General features: G+C 54.2%; 8 protein-coding genes across 8 annotated transcripts; 3 read left to right on the top strand and 5 right to left on the bottom strand.

Moving 5' to 3' along the window:
• Positions 1-15: 15 nt before the first annotated feature.
• GUITHDRAFT_166652 (hypothetical protein) lies at positions 16-2,813 on the bottom strand (the record flags this gene model as incomplete). The annotated part of the gene is made up of 23 exons (XM_005819600.1): positions 16-58; positions 107-150; positions 193-249; positions 296-368; positions 412-465; positions 509-576; positions 626-730; positions 801-887; positions 990-1,064; positions 1,109-1,156; positions 1,202-1,260; positions 1,310-1,348; positions 1,403-1,502; positions 1,547-1,593; positions 1,641-1,674; positions 1,723-1,773; positions 1,987-2,036; positions 2,088-2,154; positions 2,254-2,361; positions 2,426-2,485; positions 2,535-2,605; positions 2,662-2,739; positions 2,790-2,813. Coding segments are annotated over 23 exons (1,442 nt in total), but the record flags the coding sequence as incomplete, so codon positions are not given.
• A 1,294-nt stretch (positions 2,814-4,107) lies between these two features.
• On the top strand, positions 4,108-5,459 carry GUITHDRAFT_82106 (hypothetical protein; the record flags this gene model as incomplete). The annotated part of the gene is made up of 7 exons (XM_005819601.1): positions 4,108-4,169; positions 4,212-4,276; positions 4,322-4,622; positions 4,668-4,839; positions 4,945-4,983; positions 5,027-5,118; positions 5,261-5,459. The coding sequence occupies 7 exons, from the start codon at positions 4,108-4,110 to the stop codon at positions 5,457-5,459; spliced, it is 930 nt and encodes a 309-aa protein (XP_005819658.1).
• Positions 5,460-5,772: 313 nt separating this feature from the next.
• On the bottom strand, positions 5,773-6,106 carry GUITHDRAFT_121157 (hypothetical protein; the record flags this gene model as incomplete). The annotated part of the gene is made up of 2 exons (XM_005819602.1): positions 5,773-5,921; positions 5,980-6,106. 2 exons carry the CDS (start codon positions 6,104-6,106, stop codon positions 5,773-5,775), a joined length of 276 nt encoding a protein of 91 aa, XP_005819659.1.
• A 467-nt stretch (positions 6,107-6,573) lies between these two features.
• Positions 6,574-7,337, bottom strand: GUITHDRAFT_148463 (hypothetical protein; the record flags this gene model as incomplete). Its single annotated transcript, XM_005819603.1, has 3 exons — positions 6,574-6,667; positions 6,725-6,867; positions 7,089-7,337. 3 exons carry the CDS (start codon positions 7,335-7,337, stop codon positions 6,574-6,576), a joined length of 486 nt encoding a protein of 161 aa, XP_005819660.1.
• A 1,115-nt stretch (positions 7,338-8,452) lies between these two features.
• GUITHDRAFT_148464 (hypothetical protein) lies at positions 8,453-10,242 on the top strand (the record flags this gene model as incomplete). The annotated part of the gene is made up of 7 exons (XM_005819604.1): positions 8,453-8,602; positions 8,652-8,997; positions 9,343-9,363; positions 9,409-9,577; positions 9,621-9,792; positions 9,839-9,952; positions 10,003-10,242. The coding sequence occupies 7 exons, from the start codon at positions 8,453-8,455 to the stop codon at positions 10,240-10,242; spliced, it is 1,212 nt and encodes a 403-aa protein (XP_005819661.1).
• An 819-nt stretch (positions 10,243-11,061) lies between these two features.
• GUITHDRAFT_121160 (hypothetical protein) lies at positions 11,062-18,307 on the bottom strand (the record flags this gene model as incomplete). The annotated part of the gene is made up of 3 exons (XM_005819605.1): positions 11,062-11,092; positions 11,150-18,114; positions 18,164-18,307. 3 exons carry the CDS (start codon positions 18,305-18,307, stop codon positions 11,062-11,064), a joined length of 7,140 nt encoding a protein of 2,379 aa, XP_005819662.1.
• A 1,202-nt stretch (positions 18,308-19,509) lies between these two features.
• On the top strand, positions 19,510-22,309 carry GUITHDRAFT_121161 (hypothetical protein; the record flags this gene model as incomplete). The annotated part of the gene is made up of 16 exons (XM_005819606.1): positions 19,510-19,598; positions 19,715-20,093; positions 20,147-20,206; positions 20,256-20,306; positions 20,346-20,396; positions 20,445-20,472; positions 20,524-20,613; positions 20,662-20,723; positions 20,793-20,836; positions 20,885-20,939; positions 20,997-21,044; positions 21,101-21,169; positions 21,222-21,272; positions 21,493-21,837; positions 21,884-22,169; positions 22,212-22,309. The coding sequence occupies 16 exons, from the start codon at positions 19,510-19,512 to the stop codon at positions 22,307-22,309; spliced, it is 1,806 nt and encodes a 601-aa protein (XP_005819663.1).
• A 246-nt stretch (positions 22,310-22,555) lies between these two features.
• Positions 22,556-27,079, bottom strand: GUITHDRAFT_121162 (hypothetical protein; the record flags this gene model as incomplete). The annotated part of the gene is made up of 3 exons (XM_005819607.1): positions 22,556-22,621; positions 22,672-22,761; positions 22,814-27,079. 3 exons carry the CDS (start codon positions 27,077-27,079, stop codon positions 22,556-22,558), a joined length of 4,422 nt encoding a protein of 1,473 aa, XP_005819664.1.
• Between the last annotated feature and the right edge of the window lie 83 nt (positions 27,080-27,162).

Genomic DNA, 27,162 nt, shown 5'->3' on the forward strand with positions numbered 1-27,162 from the left:
CTTGGTGGTCCCGCCTCACTCTGTCGACCACACCTTGAAGGTACGATCGTAGGAGGCGCTGCAGTCAAGTCATGCCTCTCTCTCCCAGCAGAACCCCAGCTCATACCTGACCACAAGATCTCCAGCTGGCGCGAAGTCAACGCACATGACCTGAGAAACGTCACTGATCCTTCACTCTCCTCCTCTACCAACCTTCTCGTCGTGTCCTGACAAAGTCTTGATCGCTGTGAAGTTTCGGAGGTTCCAAATCTTTTGCCACGTGAGAGGCACGTGGAGCGGCAGCGAAAAGCTGTACCTTGCATGTCCTGTCGTAGGAGGAGGAGATGAGGAAATCTCCACAGCTGGAGTACTTGACAGCAGACACAAGACTGCGGCAGCGTCAGCCAACCCCTGCGACCTCCTTGCGCTCACTTTGGATGGGCCGGCATCGTGTAGTAGGCCTTTCGCTTCCTCAGGTCCCACAGCCTGTACAGGGTCAGGACTCTCCTCGAGCCCTCGCACGACTCACTTGATGGTGTTGTCATCGCTGCCAGTCGCGATCTTGACGCCGTCCGGGTTGAAGTCAAGTCCCAAGATCTTGGCAGTCACCTCAGTCAACCGCATCCGTTTGACACTTGACAAGCACCTGCTTGACATGTCCCTGCAGCGTCATGATCGACCGTCCAGTTCGAAGATCCCAGACTCTGCAGATCGCATCCAACCCGGCAGAAGCCACCAGAGCTCCATCAACCTACTCACATGTCAAGGAGATTTCTTGTCATCCTCCTTCACCCTCCCCCCTTTCTCTTCCTCCTCTTCACCTGGAACGCGAGATTGTAGAGAGCACGCGAATGTCCCTCCTGGCACAGCAACTCTTGCTGCGTCTCCAAGTCCCACATTCTCCAAGTCTAAGGCAACAAGCATCAACTCCCTCCATGAGGCTTCTTGATGAGCTCCCCATCCCTCCCCTCTCCTTGCTCTCTCCTGCCTGTCTCCTTCCCTCTCTTCACCTTATCGAAGCTTGTTGTCCCCAAGTACCTCCCGGAGGGGTGGAAGCCGATCCTACAGACTCTCCCTGCATGCCCCTGCAGAGAGTGTGAGACGAGGAGAGGAGGAGGAAGATCGATACCTCCAGCGTCCCGATGTCCCTGAACGAGTCGTTGCTCCACAGTTTGACCTGATCATCGACCTCATCGCCAGCAACAGCCTCCAACGATTTTACCTTGAGGTCTGCACTGCTGGTTGCAGCCGCCACAACCTTTCCCTTTCCTTCCGTGTTCCCTAGCACGACATTCATTTGCCGGCTCCTTCTGACAACTGCTGGACATACCTACTGCCGCCGAATCGAACTGAGGATGAAATTTTGCGTCTGAAGTGAACTCGTCAGCACAACGACAATCAGAAACAGACGTAGAACCAACACCTGTTAATCGCTCGGCATGCCCGTATAAGGTGAACTTCAAGTCGCATGATGGCATTGACCAAATCTTCGCCACTCCCGACCACGAACTTGTCGCAAGAAACTAAAAGACTGTCGGCAAGTTCGCAAGGAGCAACAGAGAAGCACCTGTCCATCAGGACTGAAGCTACATCCCGATATAGGTCGAGCATCCCCTTCAAAAGCAGTCAGCTCCAAGTTAGTCCAAGAAGAACTCTAAAACCAATCTGCGATGAAGACAAATCTAGATTTCGATACTGAGAGCACAACGTGTCATCCAAGTAGTGAAGTGGGCAAGCGACGACCTTTCCAGCCTTGTCCATGAATCTGTTGTGCTCCTGCTCTGTTTCATTGTCCTGCCGTAGAGTTAATCTTCAGGTCAGCCTGCAGTGAGAGATGATGTAGAGGAAGAGGAATAGAGGTGGAAAGGTGGAGAAGACGAGGAGTAGATGAGTTGACAACAAGCAGGATGAAGGGCAGAGAAGCACAAGTGGCAGGAGAGGACATAGAGGAGGAGAAGGGAAGTGAACGGGGAGGAGGCAGGAGAGGAGTCTAAGTTGAACTCGTGCCTCATCCATGCGGGTATCTTCGATGTCTTCCTCCGGTATTTCTCTCCCCTCTGTCATTCAGACGTCATCATCTCACCACATGCCAGCTCCTCTCCTCACACCTTTGATCGCCGTTTCGTACTCCTTCAACTTGGCCTCTTTTTTCGCGATGTAAGTTTCGAGCTCGGCCTAAATATCAAAGACAGGAATCAAATCTCGAGTTGAAATTTCAAATGAAATGTAGTGCAAAGTAGGATGAAGGATGAGAATTTTTCAAGGCTCGGCAACCTGCTTCCTCTTTGCTATCATCGTTCTGCTCTTCGCCCTTGGTAGCGAGTACTCAGCTATCCACAACCGAGCAGTTTTCAGCTCGTCAGGTCCCTCAGTATAGAAAGTCTGCGCAAACGATGTAAACAAACATAGAGATCATGCTGAGGGGACGATAGCTTTCGTCACAGACCTCCTTCACTTGTCCATCACGGAAGTCTCGATCGTCGTCTTCGCGAGCACCAGAAACAATCTGAAGAAAGGTTATGTTTTCGAGAGAGTCATTGAGAGGTGGTCGGTACATCGTTGGCTGATATTCCTTCTTCGACTTCCTTTCTTGCAAGAATGATCTTGAGACGATCACGACGTTCAGCTGGTTTTTAGACTCAGCATGACTCTAGTTGTTATCAGCTGCAATATCGTTGTTACCTGGCCCTTCCCCAAACAAGCAGATAGGCTCCCGAAATTTTCTGAGTTGCATCTTGACATCATGATCGTTCGTAGGAGCTGCGATGCCAAGTCACTCGTATGCTGCCACAAGATCACTGCAACTGCACCAGCAACAGTCCTCGCACGCATTTCAATCTGAAATCTGTGTAATTGCCTATCAGTCGCATAGCGTTTTCAGGCACGGATCGACTCACTTCCGAAGCATCTCATCATGCTTCTGCCTTGCTCGGAGAGTCTCCTCAGTCATTGGTACAAGAGAAGTCTTTCCTCCTGAGATCGACGAGATCGGCTTCTCATCCCTCCTGCCTGTAGACATAACAGTGTAAGAAGGCACCAACTTCATGATCACGTCTGCCACATCCAAGTTGGACTTCCAATCTCTCATACATGATTTACAAGCTGTGATCATCCATGGGTGGCTATGAATAATCTCGTTTGTTATCGTTCAGCTATCCTCCACCCGCTCGATAGGTTGAGCACAGCCTATTTCCCCTTGATCCTTCCTGCATCCTTGCCCGTCGCTGCTGCTCTCCCGCACTACAGGTACATACAAAGTCCCTTCTCCCTCACTGTCTGGCTCTTCAACGCAGCCTCGACTGACTTCAGTGAGAACCACCCAGAGGAAGACATGACTACACTCAACGCTCTTGCGATCGAGGTACCACACACTTCCTGTACGGTGAAAGCGCGCAGAGGAACAGGGGAGAAAAGCAGAGAACCCAAGAGGGTCGGCATAGAAACTATCTAGATCGACACAACCAGCATGTTTGTCCATTCCGCTGCTTCCCGTCGGCTCATCCTCTCCTCCTTCCTCACCTGCCAGGCCCTCCAAGCTGCCGTACTTGATCCGCTCCCCCATGCCGCGCGTGGCTGTCGAGGAGCAACGGTACGTAACGGGTGCATCAATAACCGTCTCAATGATTGCAACGGTCTGTAACGACCGAAAAGTCGCAAAGAAGCGATCAACCACAAAATGGAGGAAGGAAAGGAGGAGGGGGAACCTCAGCAAGGAAGGAGATCACAAGAGTAGAGTGAGAGCTGAAATGAATACGGAAAGATTCAGAAGACAACACGCAGGAGCGGGAAGGGGACGATGAAGATAGAAGAGCTTGCTTGTGACTTTTTCTGGAGCAGGTAGCTGTCACGATGAATCGAGGACCGTTGCTAGAGCTCTTCGTCCTGTTGATCGTCGAGTTGTTGGGCGTGCAATCATTTCAGATGCATACGACCTTCACTGTATGAATCCCTTCCATCCTTTTCGATCAGTGCCAGGTAATGACAAGACCTTTACTTGCAGAAGCTGGGTTCCGGAACATTTCGATCACGTGCGAACATTGTCAGGAGGCAATCATCGAGTACAATCACCATGAAAGATCCAAGCAGGTGGGCAAACCAGAGCGAGGGGAGAAACTTGCCTGAGCTAGTATGTCAAACTTCAGGATTGCCGTCATTGGGTCGGGTGCGGTAGGACTATATTACGGGGGAAGGTACAGCTCGTTCAATCCTCCTACAAACCTAACTCATGCAAGGTTGTTGGAAGCTGGGCATGACGTCACGTTCCTTGCGAGGAGAGACCTGGATAGGTTGAATAAGGGTGAGGACGTGTGCGAAGGAAGAGCTCAAATCTGACAAAGAGCAGATGGCCTGCGAATCAAGTCTGTGGATGGAGATGTCAACTTTGCTCAAGTCAAGGCTGTCGGGGATGTCACAGAAATTGGAGAAGTCGACTGGGTTCTTCTGTCTGTAAAATCTTACGCTTTAGAAGCTTGCAAGGAACTCGTAAAGGGTTGCATGGGTCCGCAGACGAGAATATTGGCCGTGATCAACGGGTTCGGGATCGAGAGTTGCCTGGCCTCTGATTTTCCGCATGATAAGATCTTTGGAGGGATGGCCTTCACCTGCATCAATCGTGAGAGCGATGGAGAAGTGAATCACCTCAAGTCAGAAATCCTGACAGACTGCCACACTCTCACCTTCTGATACAGGTACGGCACAATCACATTTGGGCACTACAAAGATGACAAGGATGAGCTCGCAAAAGTTGTGGACCTCTTTGAGGGCTCAAAGGTGAAGGTTACGACTAGCGACTGTCTGCTCTATTCAAGATGGGAGAAGCTATGTTGGAATATTCCATTCAACGGTTGTCCTGCCATTGCTGTCTCGTCAGCTATTTACAGTACTTGCAGGAATTGCGGTTAGACTTTAAGATTTCTTCTCCATGGAATTTCAGTCTTTGATCTGCCTTGAACGGACTCTGCACAGGTGGCGATGGGCGGAATCACCACCGACATCATTGTAACTGTAAGGCGAAAACTGCACCTTCTGAGGATTGAGATCAGTGAAGGACCCAGACCTGCGACTGTTAGCTCGCAAGGTCATGGAAGACGTCGTGAAAGTTGGAAATGAAGATCTTGAGACCAGGAATATCTCTCCAGAGTATAGACTGAATGATGAGGTATGAATTCATTGCATGTCGTGAACTCACAGGCGGTCTGTGTAACTGTGTTTTCTCAGACGATTGCGGCAATGTTTTCAAGGACAGACAATATGGGTGAAGCAAAGATCCTGAGAATCTGAGAAACGAAGCTGACAATCTTGCTCTTCCAGGCCCCTACCGCCCGTCGACCATGATTGATCTTGTTGAGGGAAAGCAAATGGAGGTGGAGTACATGTTTGGAAACCCATTGGAGAGAGCTCGAGCCTTGCAAGTGAGCTGCGGATATATGGAATCGGTCATCTCGATGATCAAAGGTATTCAACGTATCCGAAAGTTGTGAGACTTTCTTCCAACGAAAAACAAACCTCAACCTCGCCCTCTGCAAACCATCACAACTTATTCGTTTATTATACAAATGGTTTTAGTGATCGATGAATTCTTGGAGTCTCCATGGTCTCCTACATCACATCGAAGTTGATATCTTTATCTTTTTTGCAGCTTGCAGATGGAAATGAGGAACAAACATGTTCTCTTGCAAGTTTGGTGTAGTCCGTTGCTGAAAAATATTGAAACCATCCCCAAGTCCAAGAATCTATCTTTTGAATACTGAAAACAAATAAATTTCAGGGGGAAAACAAATGAGAGATGTTCGATTACATTCTCTGAGCAAGAGTTTCTCGTCGGGTTCGGCCTTCACTTCTCTTCCTCCACATTGCAGCATCAAGGTTGTCGATACGATCGTGTGATTTTTGGGCATGTGAATCCTTCACGCTTTCCTTCACAGCCTCGTCTCGTTTCCTTCCTGAAAGAGTGAATCAGCCAACCATAGACCGATTCTCCCATGAGGGGTCGAAGTTTACCTGACATAACTACGTTCACTCCGTCATGGAGTGGAATCCCCTTGGAAGCCAGGAACTTAGAGCTGGATCTTGTTGAACTTGATGTCTCCTCACTATCATCTACATCTTGCTGGGTGTAAGAAGCCATTGACAGATGCATCTGAGTGAGAAAAGCTGCGCAGCAAAGCAAGACCACTCTTCTACTTCGCATTGTTGCTTGCTGGACGCCCACATCCCCCCTCCAAACGACTGCCATCAGGTGCGCCTCAGGATTGATGACGGGGGCGTGAACCTGGCGTGAACCGTTCTGAAGTTCCGAGCCTTTTAAAAGTTGGGAACTTGCCAGGCTTGTGCGGCCAGTGCCGGACTCGCCGAGTCGGAACCCGGCGAGAAGTTTAGTTCCCTCGTGTGACCGTCTCCCGGCAGGCCCGGCCCGGCTGGACCAGGAAATCGGACTCAAAGTTGAAAGTGAATTTAAAAAGGAGGCAAAGTGTTGTCAGTTTTGCTTTCAACGTTACATTTCAATTTAAAAAATTCCCACGCCTCTTAAACAACTATGGATCATTAGTATCATCCGCCATCACTTTCACATCGTGATAGCACAACATAGCACCCTCAAGTGTCAGGTGCTTCCTTCAAGTCTTTCAAAGATGCTTTGGCAGCAAGCTCGTTCAGTGCCGGTCTCATCATCTCTGCCACTCTTTTGAATCTGCAGTGTTGTCAGCATAGGATCATCGAGTCGATGATTTCCAAGTCTTCTCAGTACCGAGAGATGGTGGATCTGCATTTCAAGATATCGTATCTCACGACCACTGGGACGTTCTGCAGGTCTGCAAGGGCGAAAGAGAGAAACTCTCGTCTTTCTCGTTCTCCTAATTTGAAGCCCATAGGTCCGAGTGGACCCATCACCTGCCGCAAAGTAAGTGTTGGACAAAAAACAATAAATGATGCAATGCCTTCTGTTCGGTCCCAGGGCCACCAGGAGTGAAGCGCAGAATCTTTGAAGTCGCTTCCTCAACTCGTCGATGTCCTTCTTCATCATTATCACTCGTTAGCTTGCTTTCCAGACGGATAACCTACAAATGCCCACGATAAAGTCAACACGAAGCATTCTCGATTGCCGTGTAGACCTCCTGTGCGGTCTCCATTGCGAGCTTTTCAACTGTCTCGAGCTTAGCTTCCTCTTCCTTAACCAGCTCATCTGCGAATAGCTGGACCCTCGCCACAGGAAACGGCTTCAATTGCTCAACTTCGAGGATCTTGAATCTTTGAACTCCAATGCAGGAACAGATTGCGATTTGTTCATCCAGGTCCATGACATCTCCTTCCTCTTCTTCAGAGACTACGGAAGCCCAGTGCACGTTCTCTAGCAAAGCCATCGTTCCAACGGAAAACATTTCACCTGATTCATCGACTGTGCAGTATCCAAACAGGGGAAGCCTTTCTCCTTCAATGCTTCGCAAGGAAGAAAGCTCGTCCTCGCCGCTCACTTGGACGATCGCCTTGCATTCTGGAAACAAAACACCTCCTTCTGAAGGTGCAACTGGGAGCAATGGCAATCTCTGAAAGGCTTGTATCTTTAGATTTGCCGACAACCGTGCTATGTTTGAATATTTCTTATGAGAAAACTTCGGGAAGAAAGGGAGTTTTTGTGACTGCAAATCGATACTTTTTTGATTTTGAAACAAGTATCCGGATGTTGAAAGGCAAAAAAATAACCTTATCACAGATGGAGATGCCATCAAATGGATTTCAGATTATGAAAAGAGTCCTTTTTCCAATTTTTCTGCTGCAGCAAAAGCGCAGTTAGTTCCTCTAAAAACACAACAACGCTGACAACCGTTCATACTTGCGCTATTCGTCTTATCTCATTTTTCGATCCCTGTAAACACCGCATTCTACTAACTCATATCCACGCTCCCAGGCTTTCTGCTACCTTTCTGCTCCCTTTCTGTTCCATCCTCGCTCCCTTCCTGCTCCCTTCCTGCTCCCTCTCTCGGTCATCGTTTCCATGCAACTTGCGACCCATCATGTCCTTGGCTCCATTCCGCCCCTCCGTTGCAGCAAATACCCTACCGTGTGTTTTATCTGTGATAACCCCACCCCCGTTTGACCCACTTGAAGTTCTACTACCCTTGCTTTCCCAGGCAAAAACCATCAATATACCGGTATATTCACAATATCTGGGAAGTAACCCCTGTCAATTCTGACATGAGGGGTACATCCAATCTTTGACTAAACTTTGTAGGGGGACTGCAACCAGCAGAACTATGCTCAGAGGAGGGGTACATTTCCCTCTATTCAAAGGTCATGACAAGGGGTACAGGGCCAAAACTAGCTGGTGGGCCGGCCGGCGGCCCGGTGGTTTATCGTCCACAGGATCCTCAGTGACTCGAACTGGCATATAACACCCAGGGGTCTGGTATGAGGGGTCCGAAGATATGAAACTTCAGTTCTGAAGTGGGGTGGGGTAGTCGATTATACCTCAGCGAAAATGGCTGGTGGTGGACATGAGCGGTGGTGGGAAAGCCTGAGGGAAGAAGAGGACATGATCTCACTTGAGCCTCTATGCCTCCTTCCTTATGAGCCTTTCGAACTTCCTGCGGATGAGAACGTGCAAACGATGAGATGGTTCGACGGCAAGGTGACGTAGTCTAATATGTGATTGCGCGCGTGTGAAAGTTTGTGGGCAGGTTCTGGCAAATTATTTGTTGTCAACCTTGAACTTCAAGCACCCTGCGAATAGAAGAGACTTGTGCAGAGAGGAATGCGTGAGGTTGGACGATTATCTTGCTCGCTTGAAGCTAGATGAGCCCAGGGTTACACGTGCGTTTGACCTCCGTGCGGATATCCTTGCCCAACGTGCTTCAGAGGAGCAGAGAGAAGCCGCTAGGAGGATGCAGCATGACGCTAGATCTATACTGAGTTCGTTTTACGGCTCCACAAGTTACAGGAGTCACCGTGGGAGACAGAGAGTGCAACACTTTGATGTCGAGAACCAGGATGCTGGTCAAAGAGTGATCGACGACGACGAAGAAGGTTTTCACAGCGCGCAGACCTTTCGAGAGAGACAGCGGCTGGTTGACTTTCCCTTACTCATACCCCAGAGACAAGACGGTCATCACCAGATTCCAACGCAAATAGTCACTGGGAGAACATCGTTATCGTACGCTGATCGAGCGAAGCTCTCACCCAGCAGCACGCAAGCCTCCACTCACGCATCCAACAAAAGACAAGTCCCATCGATGACCAGAACCTGTCACAATCACAAGATTCTCTTTTCGAACGAGCAAGGCAATGACGTGAATCCTGCTGCCCTTGACGAATGTCCCTTTCCGTGGCAAAAACATCAAAACCCGTGCAGATGTGATGTCTTCCTTCCAGGTCAGCCCGACAGGCAGAAAGGTAATTGACTTGATCTACTTGTTGAGGTGATGAGTCCTTCGGAAGGAAGTGTTGCCAGAGAGGACATGGAGAAGCTCCTGCTGTGGTTCAATGCCGCAACTCATGCCAGTGCGGACGCTCTGAGCCTCAAATTCCCACCAGCGCTATCGAACCATGAACGAATGCTTGTACATAAGTTTTCAGAAGCCAATGGATTATTCAGCGCGTCAGATGGGTAGGATATTCTTGTTTGCTTGCTTTGAAACAGTGACACTCAGTCTTACTTCAACCAGCTACGGGAAGGAAAGGTTCATCAAGATTTTGGGCAGACGAAGGCAAAATGAACAGTGCGCGACCGCGCTGAGCTCAAAAGAGAAGAAGATTGTGGATCAACTCACATTGTGGGCAAACAGAGAATCTCAAGAACTCCGAGGGATCAGTAGAAACTCGGTCTGTCTCGTTTGCTGGCATGAAGAAAAGCTCACTCTGTGAACAGGTGGCAGAAATGATCCAGCAGAACTCGCTGCATCCTGAGCTGAGAAAGATCAAGGCGAAGCACGAGAGAGCGGCTCTTCTGTGTGAAGCAATCCATCGAAAGAAGCTCGAGATGGTACTTGAGTCCTATCAACGCCTAGACTTGTGTTGAACGTTTCCCGTCAGGCAGAGACGATGTTGAGAGAGGACCCTTCTCTTGCTGAATGCGCCTGCAGCGAGACCGGTGAAATCCCTTATCATGCGGCAATGGCGACAGGATTGCTTCCGTTGGTGAAGCTGATGAAACAACTACTCAACGAATCCGCCGTCGAGGAGAAGGAACCGGCACATGACAGTCGATTTTGCTATGCCTTGATATCTTTACCGCACTTGACCAGACAGCTGGATTACCTGCTCAAGCCATGAAGCAGACGAATGGTCCCCGGAGCATATCGCTAGACTCCCGAGCATCTCCGCTGCTTTGCCTAGAGCGAAGTTTACAGCTTCATGGTTCCTTGCTTGTTATTATCGTCATGCTCTTGTACAGCAAGCTTAGCCTCGCATAATGCGGTGTATGATCCACTTCCTGATGAATTGATAATCAAGTCACAAAGGAACAGGAGTCTATTTGTAACGTCCTCTTCTCGTCAGACAGTATCATAGAACCATTTCTCATCGTGAGGCTGAACGGTCTCTGACTCGGACTGAGCTGCAAGCAGTCAGTGCCGCTAGGCAGGAATGAGGGGGATGAGGGTCAGGAATGTTGAGCATGTTGTAAAAGGGCCTGGCTGTCAGTGCGAGTATGACCCATGTAGAGCAGTGGGCATCAACCAGCGTTGGAGGAAGGTTGATATACTTTCATTTACTTGTGTTTGCCATGTCAAGGATGATTCCGTGGCAAGGTCTGTATGAAGCCTTTATTCGATGATCCTGAGCACTGGAAGGTCCATGTACGGCAATCGAAGGGGAGAAACTCGGTCCGAGGACGGTATGGTCTTATCAGCTCTCTTCTTGTAACTACAAACTACTTTTGAGCACAGACGGTAGAAGCATCAGCTCCCAAATCCTTTTACAAACACGCACAGGCACGCACTCACACACACACACACACACACACACGAGACGGTTCAGCTGCTCCAGCTGTCGGTGAGCAAGCTGCCATAGGTTGCTTCTTATCCCATCTTCTCCCGTCGTATCTCCATCTCGACGACATGGACGAGTGAGGTCGGGGGGACGCGAGAGTCTCTAGAAGAGCTTCAGGTGGCTCGCCATGTCCCTGCGTCAAAGTCAATAGCAAATCAGCAAACGAGTCAACTGAGTCACGAGGACGCACCAAGGGACGAAGAGCTTCTTCTTCTCGTCGTAGATGTAGCAGAAGGCGTCTCCAGCCAACGCGCACGCGTCGACGTAGCTACACACCCACACCTCGAGCTCGCGTCTGACCATGAGCTGTCCGAGGCCTCCCATCTTGAAGGTGCTGTTATGAGTATCGAGGCTCGGAACGATGTCTTTCCAGGTGTGAAGCATCTGACAGTGAAGGTACTTGCTGCTCACAAACCAGTACTGCGACAGCGCGTTGCTCGAGATGTTTGCAGTCCACGTCATCGTGAAACCCTGATACGCCACGCTCTCGTCCGCCTCGAACACAACCTCCAGCACCCGCGAGCTCGCCGTCACCGTCAGGCTGCCGGGCTTGTGCAGGCCCGTGAGCTTGGCGACCTCCGTCCTCCCGTAGCACTCCAGCGACGCTCCCAGGAGGCCGATGCACTCGTTGATCGTGAGGAAGTCGTATCCCGGCTCGAGGGCGAAGGAGGTGAAGTTGAGGGAGATGGAGGAGGCGCCTGGAGGCTGGATGATCCACCGGCAGTTGCTCCCGTCCTCGTACAGGCTTGACAGTGCCGATCCGTCGGACATGGACCCTCTCGCCTCGTCAAACAGCTGGCACCGGCACTTGCCTGTGCAGGGCTTGAGAGCTGAGCTGCAGATGCTGTCCTGCAGCTCCTGACAGGCTAGCGCGTGCTCCCCGCTGTTGCAGACAGGGGTCGAGCAAGCCCTGCAGGAGGACCCGGAGACGTACTGGCCGGGAGCACAGCGAATCTTTTTGATGAGGATGCGAGTGTTCTGACAGTACTGGCCTGATGACAGCGCGTACAGCTCAGCGTCAGCTCGGATAGACTTGGTCAAGCCGTTGAGGGCCATGACGCGACCAGCAGTCACGTAGTTGTAGTTTGACGTGGCGTAGACTGTGCCGTCGGACACCACGAGCTGCTGGAGACCCCACGGGTAGCGTGCGATGACCTCAACAGTGTCCGTGTCGTTGGGAGCTACTTGCCAGCCGGCCGGCAGCTGGACCATGCCGCACTGAAGCCTCTGGTTGGAGCTCGATAAGGGCCCTTGCAGGGGGTCCCAAGGCTCCGTCATGTTGTCCATGAGCACGGCGTACTCGTCCCCGCTGCGAGAGGTGACGGCGAAGATCCAGCCGCACTGGTAGAGCATCGCATCGGGATAGTCCTGCCTGCACGACCTCGTGATGTTGCACCGCATGGAGGCTGGCCTCACGACGACGTCGCTCTCCGGTGACGGCGGGGGCTTGCAGGCGAGGCAACGCGTGCCTGACTGGAAGTATCCCGGCTGACAGCGCCAAGCGCACTCCTCGTCAGCGGCGTCGAGGAAGTAGGCGAAGTTGGGAGCGTTCATGCAGGGCACACAAGCGCCTTGACTGCGATAGTGACCCGTGCCGCATCGCCACTGGCAGACCTGACCGCTCGACCCGTCGGCTTCCACATAGAGAGCGTTGCTTGGCTTGGGATACCTCGGGTCGCACGACGCGCATCCCTCATACGCCTTGTAGTATCCTGCCCGACAGGTCCATCCGCACCCGCCTGGTCCCGAGGAGGCTACCGCGTTGGCCGGTAGGCTGCCCGAGCATGGCGTGCAGTCTTGATCGCCTCGGCCCACGTAGCCGTCATCACACTCTAGGCGCACAAGCAGCATCCGCAGGGCGTAGTATCCGTTGTCGCAGGACGAGAGGGCGTAGGAGTTGCCGCTGCTGTAGAGCATGTTGCTGAAGATGCGGGTGCCGGGCGTTTGGTAGCTCATGTAGTCCTGGTAAGGCTGCGCCGTCTGGTAAGCGACTCCGTTGGCGAGCACGATGGCTCGAGCTCCCCATGGGTACGACCCGACGACTCTCACAGCTTCCTCGCTCCATGGCGCCAGCGTCCAGCCCGCAGGAGGCTGCTGGTACCTGGAGCCGTCATGCTGGCAGCTGAGGTTGAGCGACGTGGGAGCGACGTCGTCGAAGGCTGCGTAGACCTTGCCGAGGTACCTCACCACGTGCGTCAAGCTGTTACTGACGTTACACGCCTCTCCATGGCTCTCGCCGCTCGCGCAGGCCCACTGGCATGAGTTGGGCTGGTCCAGCAGGCCCGGGGTAGAGTAGAAGGCGTAGGGGGGGATGGGGTTCGTGCAGGGGAAGCACACCATCCACTCGGAGCTCCGGTAGAAGCCGGCATTGCACTCCCAGGGACACTTGCTGTCCGCATATTGGCTGGGGCTGGAAGGAAGAGCATAGCTGGCGTTGGCAGGGATGGGGTTGGAGCAGGGGTAGCAGTAAGAGCCGGAGAGGTAGAACCCGGGAGCACAGAAGAGCGACATGAGAAGAATGTCGCTGCACGTGTTCCAAGATCGATACATACCGTCATATCCGATCAGTGAGTTGGATCCCCATCTATATGGGTAGTTACAGCATTGACAGCTGCTGGTGTACCAGATAGAGCTGTCGGATAGCTGGAGGTAACATACTCCCCACCGCTGAGTCGCGATCGCCATCTGACTGTCCCAGGTGTTCGCAGCTATCGCCCAGCCGTCAGGGATGCTGCTGAAGGTCAATGGTGTGTTGCACTGGTAAGGTTCGTCAGGCCGGTGGCCTTGTAGGGTGGTGTAGTATCGGTTGCCGTACTGGAACATCTCGCACTTGCTGGCGTTGACATTGCTCCCTCCCCCCTGAGATTGATAGTGACCGAAGTCACACGCCCAGCCGCATGCCGTCCCGTTGCTGCCCTCCCGCAGCCAGTGAGCCGCCCGCGGCTTCCTGCCCTCGCACGCGACGCACTGACCGTCCTTGAGGAGGTAGCCCGCGCTGCATCGCCACCCGCACTCTGTCCACGACCCGTTGACCCCTCCCGGCCCGTACGCTACGTACTCCGCGTGCTCCGGCGCCGTCTCGCACGCCTGACACGCCTCGCCTCGTCGCGTGTAGCCGGGCTCGCAGGCCCACGGGCAGACGCTGTCGGCGTAGCGGCTGGGGTCCTGCTGGGCGACGTAGAGGGCATGAGGGGGGATGGGGTTAGAGCAGTTGCCGCAGCTCGAGTCGTTACGGAGGTAGTAGCCCGCCGCGCAGTACTGCGACACGAGCAGGATCGACCCGCACGATTCTGACGACCTGTACATGCCGTCGTATGACACCAGCGAGTAGCAGCAGGTAGACTGAGGCGACGACGACGAATAACACCGAGAGCTGTACCAGGTAGTGCTGTCAGACATCATTAGGGTGCAGGAGCGCCAAGGGTACATCCACGCTGTCATGCGGCTGTCCCAGGTGTTCGCAGCTATCGCCCAGCCTGCCGGGATCGCCTTCAGCCCTTGATTGCAGTTGTAGTAGTAGTAGTAGTAGTCACTATTTTCCCAGTTCCATGGGGGAGAGCCGTCGAGGGCGGCGTAGTATCGGTTGCCGTACGAGCGCAGCGGCAGACAGTCTCCGTCTGCCGACGCGAAGTAGCCGAAGTCGCACGCCCAGCCGCATGCCGTCCCGCTGCTGCCCTCCCGCAGCCAGTGAGCCGCCCGCGGCTTCCTGTCCTCGCACGCGACGCACTGACCGTCCTTGAGGAGGTAGCCCGCGCTGCATCGCCATTGGCACTCGTACTCGATTTCGTGTCTCATCGTCAACTGGACATACTCAGCATGGGCTGGCAGCGTCGCTCGGTCACAAGCTACACAATGATCGGCTTGCTGCTTGTAGCCGGCGTTACACACATATGCACAGGTGGAGATGAGCTGGTTGTCTGCTGCTATAAGACTGCCATATGACGAGTTGGCAGGCAGCGCGTTACTGCAGGGCACACAGCTTGAGCCGCTCTTGAGATATCCCGGGGCACATTCAGTAGACCTCAGCAGAACTCCCTTGTCACAACCATTTGCCTTGTACATGCCGTTGTAGGAGCTCAGATATCCCCAGCAGCATTGCTGCGGACTGGTAGAGCTAGTGCTGCGAGCTGTGTACCACAGAGAGCCATCTGAAAACACCAAGTAGTTCGATCCCCAGGTGAAGTACCAAGTGACGTACTGACTGTCTTGGTCGTTGGGGGCGAGCTCCCATCCTGCCGGTACCGGCAAGTACGGATCGTCACGGCAGGTGTAGGGGTCGTTGGGAGCTCTGCCGCTCAGAGTCGTGTAGTATCTTCCGGCGTACTTGGTCCCGACGCACCTTCCGTTGCTCCTCACATACCCGAACCGACATGACCACTCGCACTGCCTCCCGCTGACTTCGCCTGCTGTGAAGTAGGCGAACTCTGGCAGACTCGTCTCGCAGGCTTTGCATGCCCCGTCTTGGAGGTAGTAGCCTGCATGGCACGTCCAGCTGCAGCTCTCTCCGGGCTCGCTCGTGGTGTACACAGCATTGGGAGGGGCTACCGAGCAGGCGACACAAGAGCTCCCGTAAGCATCCCTGTAATAGCCGGCGTCGCATCGCCAGTCGCAATTGTTCTTGTTTGCAGGCGAGCCGCTGCTGTTGTAGGTGGCGTGATTAGGCTTGTAGCTGCTGCACGGAATGCAGCGGGTCATGTTGGAGGGATCCCTGTAGTAGCCCGCGAGACAGTCCTCTGCTACCACCAGCACCGTCCCACAGCTGTCTCTTGACACGAACATCCCGTCGTAGCTGTACAGTCGCGACGTACAGCACATGCCTCCGTATCCTGTGTTCCATGCCGTCCCGTCCTCCAGCACGACATTGCTGGCCCCCCACGGGTACTGAGATACCACAGAGATGCTGTCGCCTGTGTTGGGCGCTATCATCCACCCCTCCGGCAGAGCTCTCGCTACCTCCCAGCTGCAGGTCGAGCTGTCGTAGGGAGCCCTCCCTCCCAAGCTCGCATAGCGCTGTCCGTTGTATCCTACGGTGATGTCGTCGCAAGAGCTGCTCCCGCTCTGACGATAACCAAAGTCGCACGCCCACGAGCAGCCTGACCCCTCCCAGTGAGCATTGGGAGGCAGCGAAGACGCGCAGGCCTCGCATCGCCATCCGTCGACCTCGCGGTAGCCCGGCAAGCAGCTCCAAGCACAGCTGTCTGCCTTGCCCATCAGCCCGCCGCCCACGTAGACGGCAGCAGAAGGCTTGCCCGCACACTTGGAGCACGTCGAGCCTGACGGGTAGAAGCCAACCTGACAGCTCCACCCGCAGCTGCTCGCCTCCTGAGGGTAGGGCGAGAGCACGTACTGTGCGCCGGAAGGGATGGTGTTGGAGCATGGGACACAGCGAGACGCGTTCGTCGATCCGCTTGCAGAGGCTGCAGGAGCGACGGCCATGTAGCCCGATGCGCATACGGGAGCGAGGAGCAGAACTCGAGCTTCGCAATCTGACGAGCGATAGTAAACTCTGTCATACGTCGAGAGATAGCCGCTACTGTAGTACGAGCCCGGGTATTGCCAGTAGTACCAATACCAATAATACCAGTTATCTCCTGACATGACGCTGTTGGTGAAGTAGCTCGAGCTGCTGTCCAGCACAAGCCGAAGAGCTCCCCAGTCGTACTTGGCGGTGACGTTGATGCTGATCTCGTTGTCCGGAGCGATCGACCAGCCCGCAGGCAGCGGCAGGTACTCCTGCCATTCCGACACACAGCTCCACATGGAGTACTGCGACGTAGGACCGTACCCGCCAAGAGTCGAGAACACGTACCCCTCCTCTTCCACTACCTCCTGCCAGGCACAGGAGTCCGCCCCCTCCCCGCGCCCTGCCGACACAAACACAGCGTTGGCCGGCCTCTTGGTGCAGGGCATGCACATGCTCCCTGACTTGTAGAAGCCAACGTCGCACGTCCACCCGCAGAGCTCGTTGGAGTAGCTGGCGTTGCTGGGCTTCCCTTCGCACTCAGCGCAGCTCTCGCCTTTGAGGTGGAACCCGGGTTGGCATATCCAATCGCACGACTGCGATGCCGTAGAGAAGTCGGAGGAGTAGATGGAGTTGGGAGGGATGGAGTTGTTGCACAGCACGCACGGCAAGTCAAGCATCACATACGGCGACGGCACACCAGAGACAAGCAGACGAGCCTCACGGTCGGGCATGGAGAAAGACGTCAAAGTTGACCCCCTGCCGTCGCTCATCATGTACATGGTCGAGAAGTAGGTGTTCTGCAAGCCGATTGCGACCCGCAAGGTGTTGTTGGCAAAGAAAGTCACCTCGAAGATGAGATTCGGATGCCCCGGGAGCCCCGAGGTAGACGAGGTCCCCTCGAACCTCACCACGTATCCCCGCATGTCTCCCTCCCTGGTGGGGGTCCCGACGATCAGCTGGGCTGAAGTGTCTCCAGCTCCGACAAACAGAGTCGGGACGTAAGGATTGCTGGCTGACAGGGAGGTGTAGGTCGACCAGGCTTGTCCGAAGGTCAGGTAGCTATTGGACGATATGTACACCGATGATTGCACGTTGTTGCCTCCCACGCAGAAGGGAAACCCAAGGTCCGGCACTCTCCAGCTCCCGTCATCGACAGAGCTTGGCGAGAGGATGTAGGACCAATTTCTTCCTACCGCCAGGTCTGACTTGAGGTAGGACGTGTTGAGGATCGTCGCATTCGGAGGGCCTTGGAAGTGCGCAGGCGCTGGGTCGGCAGTCGCGGAGTCTCGATACCTCGTGGAGCAGAAGTCTGGGGTCTGACCTTGCGGGCATCCCACGTACACGATCAGTATCCGCATGTTGCAAGACGCCGGCCAGTACAAGCCGTCGCTGCTGCGTAGAGAGGAGCCTCCATTGGAGCAATACCAGCAGTTTGTGCGATAGTATGAGCCGCTTTCGACCAACATGTAATCGGTTCCCCAAGTGTACTGACTGATGACTTCTCTCGATAGCCAGTCATCCGGAGCGATGGCCCAGCCCTTCGGCAGCCGCAAGGCTTGTGTCTGGCAGTCTTCGTTGCTGCTTGTCCTCTCCGACATGTAGTATGTGCCGTCGAGGGTGGCAAACTTTCTGCCGCCGTACATGACGCTAGGAAGATCGTCTCCGCGCCGCTCTCCATCATCCTCGGATATCTGATAAATGTAAGGTCAGCAGCTGATGCTTCAGAGATCGTCATGTTACCACGGAGTTGTCGCGGAGCGAGTACTTGCTGTCCGCAGATCCCACAGATCGCTGGAGGTCGACATGAAGCGCTCTCAAGTGCGCATTTGATGATGCAAGCGAAGTAGAAACTCCTTTGCGATGAGCTCGATCGCCTTGACTCATCGGGCGCAGCTTGTCAGAAGCCGGCATCTTGCTTGAAGAGGAGCGCAGCTGACGGTCAAGAGAGTCCTCCTGAGCGATCAATTGCTGGATCTCCATCAGGCGTGAGGTGATGGGGGACGAGGCAGATCTCTGAGAGGGGCTGGTAGGCTGTTGATGCAGAGCATCGTCTCCTGTGGCTGAAACAGAAGCAGAGACAGAGAAAACAAGAAGGAAAGCGAAAACAATCCCAAGACTCATCAGGCTGATGCGAGCCATGTCGCGAGAAAATTGAGACTGGAAGAAGAGATCGGTCAGAACACAATATATTTGCAGGGCTTTAAAAGCACGATTAAGTCACAAGATAGTGAGAATGGTCGAGTGTTGGCAAGGTTTGCAGTCAAAGAGCTATGATTGCACTGCGAAACATCGGACTAGAGCTGAGATATTCGAAGGGGACAACATGAAGTGAGGAGAGGATGATTCATTTCTAGAGCGATTGAGGAGGAGAGCAAGGAAAGGAAGCATTTGGAGGGCACAGGAGAGCAGAAGCCGGGCAAGGCCATGGCCATGGGGAGCGGGAGGGATCAAGAGGATAAGTGCCAGCGATCAAATAAAGGATACTAGTCGTCTTTGAGTAAAGGAGTGAGTCGTCCACCCCCTTTCCTCTCGAGTTCTGCGTGACTACCCCGACCCTAATTGACTTAGGAAGTACCCCTCCCGTCGAAAGGCAATTAGTCAGCTACACACCCCTGTGATTAATGACCCACCCTAGCAACGCAGACACGCCCGTGATCTTCTCTTCGACCACCGGTCCTGATGTCAACTTTGGTACTCGAGCAGTTGTGGAGCTAGTTGAATGTTCCCTCTTTCCACCCCACCCTGCCCTACCGTACCCTGCCCTACCGTGCCGTACCCACCACCTCAACCGAAAATTGATTTTAGTTCCCCTACCCCTCCTCATGATGCTCAACTCACTTCTATTTGACATCCCTCTTGCTACGTCTCGTGGGCATACCCCTACTATGCCCTCCCACCCTACCCCTGTCTCTCGCTTAATTGCCCATTACTGAGATTCCATGGGGTCGTGACCCTTGTCAGAGTCTTGTCAGTGACCCCCGGCCCATTTTAGAACAGTGTCCTCTGAGTCACTGAAACTCCGGCAGCCCCGGGCCCGGGCTGACTCCGGCAGCCCCGGACTTCGGCGGATCAGAGAGATCGGGCTCATGGCGGGGGTAGAGGTCGCGCGGGCGGGAGGATATGAGCAGGGGGAGATGATGGACTGGGAGGACGGGAACAGACGTTGTCTCGTCAGGTAGACTGATGTTCCTCCTCCTGTATCCCCTCCCATGTCTGCGCTCTCTGGCTCTTTCTCTCTTTCCCACTTGCTTGTCCTCCTCGGACTGCTGTTTGACGCTTGATCCTGGTAAGGTTTCGCCATGGCGAGGAGACATGCTGGATCAATGACAGTTTGATCCGTCTGATACCCGAAGAGCATGATCGCGCTGGGTTCAGTCCGTCTCCCGGGGATGTTGTCGAGGCAGCGTTGCCCGACGAGAATGGGAACTTGAGGTACTGGTGGGAAGGAGTAGTGAACGAGGCAAAAGGAAATTTCTTTGTCGTCGAGTTTCCCCATGAGCGACACTCGAAGAAGAAGGAAGTGGTAGAATTGGATCATCTCAGGCCAACTTACGGACACCCTACGTTGTGCATCGAAAAGAAGATGATCGAATTTCCTCCGAACATGCAAGCCTCCAATGAAAGAGTTGAGAAGTTCCTTGATTCCAAACTCAAGAACGTCATCGGCATTGTAAGCATGCATTGCTTTCTTCCTCCAATCCTTTATTAACTCTCCATTTCTAGAGAGGACTGATGACGTCGAAGCTGGATGTTGAGAACAGACATTTATGCTTGATAGGAACGGTTGTGACTCTGACCTTGCCTTGACGATTTCATATTGACTTCCCTATAGCTTCCTGCAGTGGAGGTTGCCTCAAATCTCGTGGATATAATCTTCACACAAGTATGCTGAAGATGAGACAAGTGGAACTCGATCTGACAGTCTTTCGAGGCCATACACATGAATCTCGTGAACAATGCGCAGAAGAATACAGTGAGTAGCTTCCTGATTGTACATCGTTTGAAGTGAAGGTGTGAACAGGAATTTATCAACGTGGAGAAGAAATATGGTGACCTCGACTTTGCAGTTGCTCTTCGCTGGCTCTGACAAAGGTTGGCAGCATGCGTGAGCTTCCAAGTTGATCCCAGGTACCTGGGGCTCGTGATCGGACCCCAAGGAAGAAACTTGAAACCAGCCAAGGAGATTCAAGGTGAAACAAGTCGGATTGCTCTGCTCATTGTAATGAATGCGCGTGAAGGCATTCAGAGCATCGATGTGTATGCCAACGGACTTGTCAACATCTACGGGGACAATCAGAATGTGTGAATCTTATAGCACTGCTGCTATCTCGGTCTTGGTCTTTCCTGACACTCCTCTGCTTCATACCAGGTGGTGGAAGAAGCTCGGAAGGAGCTGGAGCTGGTGACAGAGAAGTAGGTCGGGTTTGAGAGTTGGAGTGATGTTGATCGATGTGCTCGAAGCATTCCAATCCATCGGAATCAAGTTGGGCTGATCATAGGGAAGGGAGGATCCCAGGTAAGGAAAAGTTCTCCTTTGGATTGAAGAATGTCGATGTGAGGTTGAGATTGTTAGATCATTGAGCTGCAAAAGTTTTCGTCCTCTCGAATGGTCGTCAAGCAGGTTGGACGATCAGCGAATATCCTTGTGTGGGAAATTTTGTTTTATCTTGTTTGCAGGTGGAGGATACTGAAGAAGCATATTACATCCAAATGTTTGGAACTCGGCATTCAATAGAGACGGGGCAGGTGATTTTTCATCGCTTTCAAGCTGCGATAAGGTCAGCTGACGCTATCTTAGGCGCTTGTCAAATATTTGATCTCAACTTTCCAAGAGAAAGAGGAGAAGCAGGTCATTGATTGAAGCTTTCAGACTCTTCTCTCCTCTTCTCTACTGCCTCTTCCATTCCTCTCTCCTTCACCCGTCTCTCCTCTTTTCTCTTCTCCTTCTCTCCCTCCCTTTTCCCTCTCTCCCTCTGTCTGTTTTGCTTCGCTCCCTCCATCTTCATTTGCTCTTGCCCCCTTTCAATCCCGCTTGTTTCCTCGTCTCTGAGTGATTCTCCCCTTTCCAGGCTTTGATATCGAATCTTTCCGACGAGCTGAGAACCATGTCCCATCGCAAGCTCAGACCTGGACGGAGGAGGCAGGAGGGCGTCAATGATGTCGCAAGTTCCCAACAGAACCTTACGCCTTCAACTCAACAACAGCAACAGCAACAGCAACAGCAACAGCAACAGCACCAGCAACAGCACCAGCACCAGCACCAGCACCAGCACCAGCACCAGCACCAGCAGCAGAACTCAACAGAAATCTTTCAAGATGTGCAGGACCCAGCCGAGCTCAGGAAAATGGAGTCAACAGTTATTGCCAGCCACAAACCAGCGGCAGCAGAACCTGTTCCTTCCCAGCGAAGAAGAGTGAGTGAAGAAGAGAACGGTTGGAGAAGTACTGACGAGATTTCAGAGGAGAGATACGTCAGCTACGGAAGACAGCACTTCTTCGAACTCCTCTCCCTTCCTCTCCGACCATGCTCGGCTCGAAACGTGGGGCGCTAGTACACATCAACCGCTCGCCTCTTCCAATTTCTCGACCCCCAGCACCAACGACTCGGACAAAAAGTCGATGGAGGGAGCGACGTCGAGGCTGGTGAGCTCGGGGAGGGACGAGCTCCTGCTAGGGCTCCAGCTCTTCCAGGAGGGTCAACGGAAGGCTGCAATGCAGGGACAGCAGGAGGGGCAGGAGCGTCGAGGTAAGGGAGGAAGAGTTCTCTGAAGTTGCTGAGCCCTGGCAGGTCCTTACCATGTCGGGGAGGAGAAGGAGAGAGCAGCAGATGTGCGGGACTGGAGGTTCAGAGGGCGAGGACGACCTTCTCGTAAGCCTCGCAAGTAGCGGGACGAATGAAACGACTGAAATGAGGAGACCGATGTCTCTCGCTTGCTTCTCCCCGCATCTGAGTTTTGTTTCTTTGCTGCCCAGTAGACATGGCAAGAGTCCTTCTTGCATTGTGGGGGATGAGTTGAAGTCTAATCTAGGATTGATCATGGTCTACAGAGAAGAGTCCTTTCAAGCAGCTTTTGATCGCTAACTGTCGTACCGACGTGTTGCTGCAGCTTCTTTCAAGGTTTTCTTCTAAATCTACATGTTTCTTTCAGCTTCGGCCGATAGATCTGCGATTGTTCTCACCAACACCGAGATACGCGACTGCAGTGATGAAAATTCAGATGATTTCACTTTGAATGGCAACGGCAAACCTGCATATCAGCGCGGACATGTCGTTCTTTGTTGATCTTCCATGTCTTGAAAGCATTCATCAACAAGTTAACTGAGTTCAAAGCTTTCTTCTGCCGACAACTTCAACAGAGCGTGTGTTGCAGCAAAAAAACAAAGTCTTACCTGATACTCGCTGGGAATGTCCATCCTACATGTTTTCAAGGCAGTGTTGAGAACCAACGTCGGAGACTTCTCAATTGTCTTGCTCCGTAACAGCTCCCTCTCTCTCCTCAGTTTCTTCACCATCCACGTGTTGAACGCATGATTGATCAGGAGCTGGTCCTGCATGATCCGGGCGAAGAACTTGAGCCGTTGCTCCCTGCTGAAAGACGTCCACTTGTCCAAGGCTGTCCTGAGCAGCAGAGCTCGTCGTTGTGGTGCTGATAGAATCTCCGCCAAGTTCTCTACGGTCTGTCGGATGGACCTGGTCTTGATGGTGATCCCTTGGAGCCGCAGAAAAGCGCGGAGGAGGGTTTCAATGCGATCGAAGCAAACTCTCCTCTGCCGCACATCTCTTCCTCGCCTCCGCAGCTCGCACCTGTCGGCGAAGCGGCTGAAGTTCCTACGCTTGTCTTGCAGGACCCATCTTGACAAGAAGAACGTCGACAACTTGTCTCTTACATACTCCACCTGTCGGTCGTGCATCAGCAGGATGGTAGACCTTGACCTCAGCTCCCGCCATGAGCGTATGATCTGCCATACAACAAACTCTTGATTGACCCGCATGGCAGCCTTCAACTTGCGCCTTACGTGTAGCGACATTCTTGACAGCATGTTCACTTCGTATCGGAAAGCCATGAAGGCCTTTCGGAGTAACAGTTGCTCCACTGCCACCTCCCGCACTCTTTCACCGATCCTCCGCACTCGCACAGAGAACACTTTGACGTAGAACAAAGTAAATGCAAATCTTAGAATCAACCTGCGGCATGTCCGGTAGTGCTCAACCTTACTTTGTTCCCACTGCTTCTTGAGTTGTATTTCTCTGTCCCTCTTCTTGGTGATGGCAAGGAAGCTAGAAGACTGTAAACTCAAAAGGATCTTGCTCGTTTCTTTTTCCAACAATCCCATTTGCAATCCACCTTCAATCACAACGAATTTGTTGCAGTGCAAGATCTCGAGTCTGCTGGTTTGTAATTCTTTAGAGAGATTGTTATCGACAACAAACTCTTGTGTTTCATCCTTTCTATGCACAAAAACAATAAGATTGTGCAAGTCCTCTGGAAACATTAGAACATTCACCATGTGTTTCGGCAGCTTCAGAAAAGAAGAGATCCTCTCCTCTAATGTTCCGGTTAGTGAGGCATCGAAGGCAGAGATTGGAGGATCAAGTTTGCAATTCAGACAGATTGCTGAGGTAAGTTTCCGAGACCAACCCTCATGACGACTGATGACACCTTGCAACTGAAAGATTTCTTCCTTCAAAACTTGAAACCGATTCTGATAAATCGATTCCTCATGCCATGATGTCCATCGATTGAAAGCTGAATACAGCGAGTGTTGATGCCATTTAGATTGAATGAGACGACAAACCTGCCACTCCCCATAGCTGCGAAAGCAAAAAACCTTCAACATGTCAAAGAAGTATTTTTTGAGCTTGACACAAAATGTTCGAACAGCAATATGAAAGAACAAACGACGAGCCCGATAAAGCAGAAAGTTATTCAGAAAAGCATTCAACACAAAAACAAGTGTTCGTTTGATTGATAGCTGAGCAAGGAAGTGCGATTGCTCCCATTCCTTACGTGACTCAGCCACGCCCTCTACCAGCCGCCGGAAAGCCTCGGCCGTGTGCCCCTGTATCCTCCGTGCTACGCTCTGTCGGGCCAGCTCCTCGAGCCTCTCCGTCCGATGACCCAGCTTGGCGCTCAGCTCCGAGCAAGCTTGCTCGAGCCCTCCTACACGTCTGGCCGCCCTCCCTGTCTCGGCATGGCCCAGCCACAGGTCGAAACCCTGGCTGAGCGCCCAAGCTCGGCGCCGCGCCTCCAGCCTGTCAGCCAGCAGGCACATCCTCCTCCTCCGTACTGCCGCGGCTCTCCAGGTCGCGAAGCTTGCTGCCTGCGTCCTATGCAGCCAGCGGCCCAGCACCCGACCGCACAGCTCGCGAGCTCGCTTCCGCCACGTCACCAGGTCCAAGTAAAAGTCGAAGGCTGCTGCCAGACGCGCGTGTATCATGCGGCGGAGCACTCGCTCGCATAGAGCAAGCTGACGCCTGTCGCGCTGAGCTTGACGGAGCCTCTCGGATCTTGCCTTGTCGGCTTCTTCTGCCCACTTGTCGTATGCCCGCGACGCCAGCCCGGCCTGCCAGCGCTTGACGGCCCTCGTGCAAGCTTGTCTCCTGACGCGTGCGGCGGATGTCGCTGACCGCCAGCGCTCCAGCCCCTGCGACAGGTCTCTGCATCGCATCTTGCCCAAGGCCTTCCGGCAGATCTGACGCGCTCGCCGAGCCCGGCCCGTAGCCGACCTCAGCCCCTCGAACGCCGCTCGCGTCTCGTCGCTCGCGGCTTGACGATCCAGGCGAGCGTGCAACGACTGCTTGAGCGCGTCAAGGTGCTGAGCAAGCTCCTCGCTCCGCCTCTGCTCGCTCTGGAGCTGGCCCTCGAGCCGGCTGACCTCGCGGTCTTGATCCCGCAAGGCTCGATGCTCCGACACGGCGTCAGCGAAGGCTTCGAAGGCTCTCCCGAGACCCGTCAGCTCCCGTCTCGTCTGCGCGCGTCGGTCCAGCGCTCGACGCCTCCGTGACTCAGCCACGCCCTCTACCAGCCGCCGGAAAGCCTCGGCCGTGTGCCCCTGTATCCTCCGTGCTACGCTCTGTCGGGCCAGCTCCTCGAGCCTCTCCGTCCGATGACCCAGCTTGGCGCTCAGCTCCGAGCAAGCTTGCTCGAGCCCTCCTACACGTCTGGCCGCCCTCCCTGTCTCGGCATGGCCCAGCCACAGGTCGAAACCCTGGCTGAGCGCCCAAGCTCGGCGCCGCGCCTCCAGCCTGTCAGCCAGCAGGCACATCCTCCTCCTCCGTACCGCCGCGGCTCTCCAGGTCGCGAAGCTTGCTGCCTGCGTCCTATGCAGCCAGCGGCCCAGCACCCGACCGCACAGCTCGCGAGCTCGCTTCCGCCACGTCACCAGGTCCAAGTAAAAGTCGAAGGCTGCTGCCAGACGCGCGTGTATCATGCGGCGGAGCACTCGCTCGCATAGAGCAAGCTGACGCCTGTCGCGCTGAGCTTGACGGAGCCTCTCGGATCTTGCCTTGTCGGCTTCTTCTGCCCACTTGTCGTATGCCCGCGACGCCAGCCCGGCCTGCCAGCGCTTGACGGCCCTCGTGCAAGCTTGTCTCCTGACGCGTGCGGCGGATGTCGCTGACCGCCAGCGCTCCAGCCCCTGCGACAGGTCTCTGCATCGCATCTTGCCCAAGGCCTTCCGGCAGATCTGACGCGCTCGCCGAGCCCGGCCCGTAGCCGACCTCAGCCCCTCGAACGCCGCTCGCGTCTCGTCGCTCGCGGCTTGACGATCCAGGCGAGCGTGCAACGACTGCTTGAGCGCGTCAAGGTGCTGAGCAAGCTCCTCGCTCCGCCTCTGCTCGCTCTGGAGCTGGCCCTCGAGCCGGCTGACCTCGCGGTCTTGATCCCGCAAGGCTCGATGCTCCGACACGGCGTCAGCGAAGGCTTCGAAGGCTCTCCCGAGACCCGTCAGCTCCCGTCTCGTCTGCGCGCGTCGGTCCAGCGCTCGACGCCTCCGTGACTCAGCCACGCCCTCTACCAGCCGCCGGAAAGCCTCGGCCGTGTGCCCCTGTATCCTCCGTGCTACGCTCTGTCGGGCCAGCTCCTCGAGCCTCTCCGTCCGATGACCCAGCTTGGCGCTCAGCTCCGAGCAAGCTTGCTCGAGCCCTCCTACACGTCTGGCCGCCCTCCCTGTCTCGGCATGGCCCAGCCACAGGTCGAAACCCTGGCTGAGCGCCCAAGCTCGGCGCCGCGCCTCCAGCCTGTCAGCCAGCAGGCACATCCTCCTCCTCCGTACCGCCGCGGCTCTCCAGGTCGCGAAGCTTGCTGCCTGCGTCCTATGCAGCCAGCGGCCCAGCACCCGACCGCACAGCTCGCGAGCTCGCTTCCGCCACGTCACCAGGTCCAAGTAAAAGTCGAAGGCTGCTGCCAGACGCGCGTGTATCATGCGGCGGAGCACTCGCTCGCATAGAGCAAGCTGACGCCTGTCGCGCTGAGCTTGACGGAGCCTCTCGGATCTTGCCTTGTCGGCTTCTTCTGCCCACTTGTCGTATGCCCGCGACGCCAGCCCGGCCTGCCAGCGCTTGACGGCCCTCGTGCAAGCTTGTCTCCTGACGCGTGCGGCGGATGTCGCTGACCGCCAGCGCTCCAGCCCCTGCGACAGGTCTCTGCATCGCATCTTGCCCAAGGCCTTCCGGCAGATCTGACGCGCTCGCCGAGCCCGGCCCGTAGCCGACCTCAGCCCCTCGAACAGGCATATTC

Source organism: Guillardia theta, assembly GCF_000315625.1.
Source record: "Guillardia theta CCMP2712 unplaced genomic scaffold GUITHscaffold_215, whole genome shotgun sequence".
Taxonomy (NCBI): Eukaryota; class Cryptophyceae; order Pyrenomonadales; family Geminigeraceae; genus Guillardia; species Guillardia theta.